Raw genomic sequence first — 7,903 nt, forward strand, 5'->3', positions numbered from 1 at the left:
CTGGTGGGAAATAGTGGCTGAAAGGAGGTGTTAATGGGAAACCTGCTGTTAGTTTCGGTCCATTCTGCTCTAGTGATCCTTAAACAAGAGCTCTCTGTAAGCACCTTGCACTGCAGAATAAAGAGAGGAAGTGCCTGTAGGCAACTGCAGCTGTAGCCTGTATTTTTAAGTGGTAGGGACTGATAGCAGAATGTTCCTATCCTTTGTTTTGGAAAACTGAAAAATTGTGCTGTTTGGGAATAACAGGAAGCATGTCTACACTTGGGTGAAGCACTTGAAACGGTTTGCGCATAGCTAAATCATAACAACCTCAATAACAACCTTCCTGTACTTGGGGGAAGGTGCCTGATTCATGTTTGCAAGCTGGAGGCTGCTTGTTTTTTGGTGAAAAAGCCACCAAGGTGAGATCAGCTGCCTACACACCTCAGCATAGTTCAGCTATGTAGGCCCCCTTCATAATTGTATTCTCCAAATCCTGATCTTTTTGTTCTGCCCTTCCTGGCTCTGGTAAGCTAAGGATGTATGTGCTTGTTGTGTTGGAGAGCCAACCAGCTGCTGTGGCTCATTGTGCCTTGGACCTGTCTCCAGTGTGTGTAAAGAGAGACTCCTGAACACTTGTGTCAGTTGCTGATTAACCTGATGGACACTCCAGGCTTAGCCTTCTGTGGCCATGATCTGTTTGTTGCTGTCCTTTGGAATAAAATAGCATCTGGCTACATAAGATTGCCATGGAATTACAGTACCTTGGAATTAAGGTGCAGTTTGCCATTTTTTCCCATGTTGATTTCTTGGGTAGTTGCATATGAAAGTCTGCATTCTGTTCCACTTTTGTATTTTTCCTGCTGAGATCTCTATGATATATTTTGGATTACACCATTCTGGTCATGCCTAAGAAAGGCTTTTTTTATTTATGGTTGAGATGTTGAAGTAACTATTGAGAACTGGTTGCTTGTCAAAGTTACTTGACATTCAAATTGCACTGCAAGTACCCAGTCCTAAATGTAAAGTATTTGCTGTCACAGTAAGCACTGGTTGCAGTTAAATATTTGAGGTAAGGTTTTAACATCTGAGAGAAGCTGCAGCCAACTGACAAACTGCAGACAGATGCAGCTTTCAGCCCTCTGTCAGATCCGTGAGATAGCACAGCCATCTGCACAGAGCAAGGAGAATTTCTGCTTACGGTCACTAGGAGACATCTGACCAAAACTTAGTCCCACTGTAGAACAGATGGAAGCATTTGCTGTCAAGGTGGGATAATGCCAAGAGAAATACCATAATGGCCAGTTATCCTCAAACTTTAACAAGGGTGAATGAATATAACTTCGGGAATTACTTAATTTTGCTCATTAATATGTTTATCACTTGTTGTAAAGCAGGTACTATATTTCAACACAATATTTGCTATTAAAATTTAGTATGCTTTATAGCTTATTATTATTTAAACCAGCTTTAAAGCACCTTGAGCTATAAACTGGTTTTCTAGCTAACATTTAGGTAAAACTCTTCAAAGTGCTTCAGTGAGTGTATGAAAAAAGAGCCTATGTAAGTGCTGTACATAAAAGGATGAGTCTACAAAACTCCAGAGGTGGAAATCAAGGATGGATGCAAACTTTTAGGAAGCCCACCTTTCAAAATGTTTGGTCCAGTGGAATCCCTTCCTTGATAACGCTTATCACTCACTTTTTTCTAATCTTCATCTCCTTTCTTGTTTACCTTGCCCTTAGTGTCTCTGCATAGGGAGGGGATTTCCTCCTAGAGTGCTTAATTCAGAATTATAAGTTTCACATTTTCTTACATTTTAAGTTCCCCCAGCTATATGATTTTATGTGATGCCTCCTTTCTCTTCTCTGCCGTCCAAACATTGCTTAGCCCCTGTGAAACCATCAAAGCTGTTCCAGCTGCTCATAAGCACTATATTCCTGCTTCTGGTTTTCTATTCTGCTTTCTTCATGTTGTCTTTTTTTTTTAATATATTTTTACCAGGACTGTGACTGTCTCTCCTTCCTTTCCAGGCAAAACAATTTCTACAGGATATGCTTTTCCCTCCTTCCAGAAGCTTTTTTTCTATATATTGGTGTAACTTCTGCCTTGGCTTCTATGTTATCAACACCACCCCAGAATGTTTTAGAGGAAAAGGGATAAAGTACATACATATATTAAGATGCAGCATTGTAATTTCATTTGTGATTTCACATGTGTTATGCTTTCTTACTTGCATCACAGGTTCTTCTCTGGTAAATCCATAGTCGTTTCTCCCTGGGATTTAGAATGGAGCTGCAGATTCCTCATACTCTCCATAGTGGAGAGATTTAAATCTGCAACTTTCTGAAAAGTGCCCTTAAGTCTCATCCTCTTGTCCTTTCTGCTTCCCATCCATTCCCTAATATGGGACTGTGCTGTAACAGTGCCAGTGGTGGAATGCAGTTAGGCTTCTGTGCCCAAGTGAGCCCTTCCATGGCCCCAGACTGCTCCTATCCTGTTGGTGGAGATAACTCCAGCGTGGGTGGAAGCCATGTACCAGGTGCGAGATGTTCACGGCAAGTCAGGGGCTCCTCTTCCCCTGAGAGCTGTGAAATCTGTTCAACAGCACCTGACACATGAGAAAAGCACATTACTCGAATCAGCAGGACAGTCTTGTAGTTATCCCCTTACTTTTAATGATTCTTCTGTTTAATTCCTGTTTTGCATAATTAATTTCCTAATTTTCAAGGAAAGGCAGAAAGGATAGGCAGTGGGATGCTAGAGCAGATTTATTCACTTACACAAGAATATAAGTGAACTTGTACAGTTGCCAGATTGTTTCTTTGGACTGAAATCCAATTATCAGCACTCAGTTTTGCACCTGAGGGCAACTCTAAACTGTGCTTTCTTGCAGTTGAGTATTCCTGCAGCACGAGAGAGCTGCTGGGGTAGAACAGTGCAGCCTGCCTCTGCTCTTGGTGACAAGCATTGTCTTAAGACCCAAAATAAAGCTGAATTGCCTGGGACTGCCTCTCATTGCAGGAGCAGACAAACGAAGTGGTGTTGGTGCACTACATTGTGTAATTCCTTAGAGGTGGGTTGTACAAAGGAAGTGAGCAGTGGTGAAGAGCACACTCTCTGCCTAAGGGCCCAAGTGCTGGGTGTGATGCCTGACATAGCTCTACAAAGAACTTTTGACTCCTGCTGTTTCCACCTACTCACTTTTTTGTGCAATTTTGCAGTCAATCCTTGTCTCTCTAGTAAACAACAGAGTGACCAAGTACTACATAGTGAAAAGGAGATGAAAGAAAAATTCTAAAACCTTAATGTTTGCAGAACTAGTTTGTAGTTGTCTTTTCTCTCCTAACTTGAACTACTCTGCTTATTTCTGCAGCTTCCTCTTGTTTTCGTATGGCTTGGGGCATGAATAGTGTCATTGGGGAGGATCGATGCCATGGATTTCTTATCAGCCCTGATGATACAGGACTGTGCCTTGAGCTTAGACTTTTTGAAGAAAAATTCATAAACTGGAACTCAAGGCTTGTCTAATGTGACATAGGAAAAAAAACTTTAAAAGTGTTTTCCTGAATTCTTTATCTGTAAAACATTTCTTACTGTGTGCCTAATCCAGTGGATAGCTACTCTTGGTAGCAGTTAGAGATGCTTTAATTAACCATGACCTTTTTTTAAAGAGGAACAAACATTTAGTTGTTTTATAGCCCTCAGATTGTCTGTCAGCTGAGGGATGGCTGAGGTTAATCAAAATTATTATGGTTAACTGATTGAATTGTGGTTGCTTTTGAAGGGCTAGTATCTCCTGTTAAGATCCAACAGGAATATTCACTGGTGGCAGTATCACATGTAAATTCAGGTGTTTGGGGGAGTCTGTAACTGTAACATAAGGAGCAGAGTTCAGACACACACTGGTATGGATGTGCAAAAGGGGCCTGAAAACTTCCCCCGGGTTGCATTCTGGAACAGGATTTGGAACGCCTGAAATCACTGCCAGTGCAGGAGAATCCCAGGCGGAAAAAGGCGGTGTTCTGGAGCCACCGTCTGACTGTTTCACAGTATTGCACTACAGAACTAATTTATACTCTGATGTTAAACATCAGAAGTTCATCAGTTTCCTTTGGAGTCTTATCAGCAAGGCTTTCTGAGCTTGGCACTGCAACCTGCACTCCGGCCTAGACTGGTAGGGAGAGACAAAATCAGCCAAACATAAGTTCAAGTTCTTGGATGCAGAAAGAAGTGAATCTCTTCTGTAGCAGCTGTTGTTTTCTATTATTTGGACACAGGCTCTTGGAGTAGTAGCTGAGGAGGCAGAGTGATGGTGACACTGTCCCTTCTCTCCACAGACAGTACTACTGGTATGATGAGCGGGGAAAGAAGATCAAGTGCACTGCTCCTCAGTACGTTGACTTCGTCATGAGTTCAGTGCAGAAACTAGTGACAGATGAGGACGTCTTTCCAACAAAATACGGTATGGCCACTTCCTGGGGCTCTTTGGGGGTGCCATCAGTCAAGTGAAAGTTGGCATTCAAGTGTATGAATACCAGACAGCTTTCTTATTTTTGTTTGATGGGTTTTAGTTTGTTTTTTTTTATATATAGTTTTCTTTCTTTGCATGTTTCTTTTGTAGTTTTGGTCGTTTGTTTTTCTTAAGGAAGATTCTAAGTTCTGTTGATAAAACAAACTTGCCCTCTTGGTGTATGAACTGGGGTGAAAGTCTCACAAACCTGACCCCTTGGCCTACTGTATCTCATCATCAGTACCCCTTTGTCTTCAGCATTTTGAGATGATCTAGTCTGGGTTTATAGAGGATAAAATTCTGAAAACAGTCAGCATTTGTGTGTTCAATGCAGTCTGCTGTACAGTCTGCTGATAGCAAACTTCAACCTTTGTGTGGCTTTACTATTTCCATTAGAGCCTCAATGCATTAAGAAATGTGGGTAATAAATTGGATTGCAGCAATGTGGCTTGCTTTCTTTGCCCAAGGCTCTGCATTGTCTCTGTGTTTACAGTCTCCCATACAAAGATTAAATAAGAATGTGATTTTTAGGAGCTGAAAAGCAACAGCAAAGTAATTTTAACTCAAATTTGTATCCTAACAAGATTGCTACATGGTTTGTATACAATGCCTTTGGTTAAGTGAAAGAAAATAGAAACTTGAAGCTATTGTAGGTGGGCTCAATCAGGACTAAAAGCAGCTGGATTCATGAGCCATTTGAACAGGTAATTGGGAAACTAGGACATGACAGTATAGGACATTACAGTATAAAAAACATTAGGCTAGCAGCCTTTGCTTACAAGTAGCTTGATCTGGAAGGAGGCAGTTTTTTTCTCCCTTGATAGAATTTCAACAATGAAATGGGGGAACACATTCTATAAAGTTATGTACAAACTGCCACACACCATCAAGGCCCATGTACCTTGGCTTCCTTCCACTTCAGGATCTCTGAATTGGTGTTCTGGGGGGAAACTCACTCCTGGACAAAACTAGGTAATGACACAGAAGAACCTCTTATTTTTACAGCCATTAACAAAAAAGTTTGTGGCTTTAGAGAACAACACTTGCTGGCTGGTTTTTCAAGGTTTAAAATTTAACTTAAAATGAAATTCAATTTAAAATGAAAATGTTTAATATCTCCTTAGCCTTGTCCCCCAAATTCCTGTCAAAAGAGGATAATATGACACAGGGCCCTCAGATTGTTTGCTATGTAAGTTGGGCTGGTTGCCCTTGCCCGGATGCTGCTGTGGGGCTGACAGTGAGCAGCTGGTGCTATCATGGTGTTTCTCCATCTTCCTTTCAGGCAAGGAATTCCCAAACTCATTTGAGTCCCTAGTGAAGAAGATCTGCAAGTACCTGTTCCATGTGCTGGCCCATATCTACTCCTCACACTTTAAGGAGACTTTGGCACTGGAGCTGCACGGACATTTGAACACACTCTACACACACTTTATCCTATTCATCAGGGAATTCAACCTCGTGGACCCTAAAGAGACCACCATCATGGATGACCTCACAGAGGTCCTCTGCAGCAGCAGCGGGAGCAGCAGTAACGGGAGCGGCAACGGGAGCAGCAACAGCGCAGGAGCACAGAACCACGTGAAAGAGAGATGAGCCCTCCTCCTGGACCCAAACTAACATTATAAACAATATAATCTATTGTGTGTATGTGTATGTATATGTTCAGATATACATACCGGCATATACAGCAATGAAAGCTGACCGCAGAGATGCTGCCACGCAGGACGCGCAGTCGTACGGGGCTGTACGGAGCTTTGGGTTAATGCGCCAGCCGGCAAGAAGTTGCACCAATTTTATTTTATTTTCTGTCCACTCCTCCTTTTACCTGTTCAGATGGATGACGAGTGCTGTTTTTAGAGAAGAGCCAAGCTTGAGAGTGGGGCCACTCTTGGTTTGTTTGGTTGGTTTTTTTTGGTTTTTTTTCTTTTCTTTGGTTTGTTGGTTTTTTGTTTTTCTTTCTTTGGTCTTGAGTGCAAGCCCTTTGGTCTTTCTAGGATGTTGGTCCTGCCATTTAAAAAGTATCTATTATATTATAAGAAGTAACTTTTACTTTGAAGTGGCTTAAAATGCAGGTTTTTTTTGGGGGTAGGGGTGGTTTTTTGGTTTGGTTTTACATAGACTGCCCCTTACCCTACCCAAAGCTCCCCCACTGAGTGCATCTTGCCCTTTGTTAGCTTGGAATGGGAAGAAACTCCTGGCTTGACTAGAGTAGCAACTAGGGGCTTGCTACCTGTTGAAAGTGGGCAAGATTTTCCAGTTGTCCCATCTACTCAGTCACAGGGTGTGAACGTGCAAGAGGATCCACAAACCTTTCTGCTTATTGCTCCTACAACATATATACTCTTTTCTCTGCTCCCCTGCCTCTTCTTTTCCCAGGCACACCTGCACAGGTAACAGGAATAGCATCACTGCAGTCCAAAACCATGTGCAAAAGTCACCACCATTTGTTTTCCCTTGAACAGAGGCCCGGGGAGGGGGGGAGAAGGGTATACTGAGTCAGTCACCGCCTGTGCTAGAAAGATGGCTGTTGGCATAAAATTATATTGTTGGCTTATTTTAGTTCATCTGTTCTATAATAATAAAAACAAATCTATCAGCCACAAGCTTTGTTTTTGTGTGTGCAGCGTCAGAAGTCGCCAGATTCCACCCCTACAGCCTCCCTTCCACCACTGGCTGCTGCTGTGGCCCTGCTGGCTGCCAGCTTTATAAATAACTGGTTGTTTTCCACCCTGTGATCTTATATTTATAATGAATTCCTTGTTTTTCTAGGAACTGCTCCCCCCCCAGGGAATACAAAGATAAGCACCACTTGGAGAGGGGCAGGTTTCCTGTAAGTGCACAGATCTATTCTGCAATGCTTCAATAACTTGAAGCAAATACTGTATCACAGCATCTCTGGATACAGTATTAAATCAGTATTCTACTGGACAGTGATACTCCTTCCTTTCCTTCAAGTTTCCGCTGAATTCTTGCAGTCATTGTTTCCATTCTGGAAAATGCCAAATTTTGCTTGCACTTGTTCTTCTGTCAAAGCGCAGAGACAATTGTTTGCTGCTGGTTTTGCTCATTACCTGAGGCCTCTGAATGATTAGTAACTGACCTGGCATAAATCTGAGAAGCTTTTCCACAATAAAGTTTGTAACTGTAGTAAAAGGCAGTAGAGAAGAGGAAGGTAGAACAAGTGCAAAGAAAAAAGCAAAGGAAAAACACAACCAAAGGGTGAAATTAAAAAAAAAAACACAAAAAACCCATTAACCACAAAAAAGAAAAACAAAAAAACAAGAAAGCATGAGCAAGAAAGGATGAAAGAAAGAAAAAGCACAAGCAAGAACAAAGCTTGTGAAGAAGAGTGCAATAGCAACAATAGATAATGGCAAGTGTGCAAGTGAGAAAAAGAGTAAGTCATAAAAC

General features: G+C 41.8%; 1 protein-coding gene across 3 annotated transcripts in view; it reads left to right on the forward strand.

Annotated features, from left to right (window-relative positions):
• The window catches only part of MOB2 (MOB kinase activator 2), a 109,130-nt gene extending 102,035 nt beyond the window's left edge, over positions 1–7,095 (forward strand). For all 3 annotated transcript variants that reach the window (XM_058863577.1, XM_058863568.1, XM_058863561.1), the window contains exons 4-5: positions 4,320–4,444; positions 5,775–7,095. In XM_058863577.1, coding sequence (XP_058719560.1) covers positions 4,320–4,444; positions 5,775–6,085 — 436 coding nt within the window. In that variant the 3' untranslated portion in view covers positions 6,086–7,095. The remainder of the gene's footprint in view (positions 1–4,319; positions 4,445–5,774) is intronic.
• The last annotated feature ends 808 nt before the right edge of the window (positions 7,096–7,903 follow it).

This window comes from Poecile atricapillus, chromosome 1, assembly GCF_030490865.1.
Source record: "Poecile atricapillus isolate bPoeAtr1 chromosome 1, bPoeAtr1.hap1, whole genome shotgun sequence".
Lineage (NCBI taxonomy): Eukaryota > Metazoa > Chordata > Aves > Passeriformes > Paridae > Poecile > Poecile atricapillus.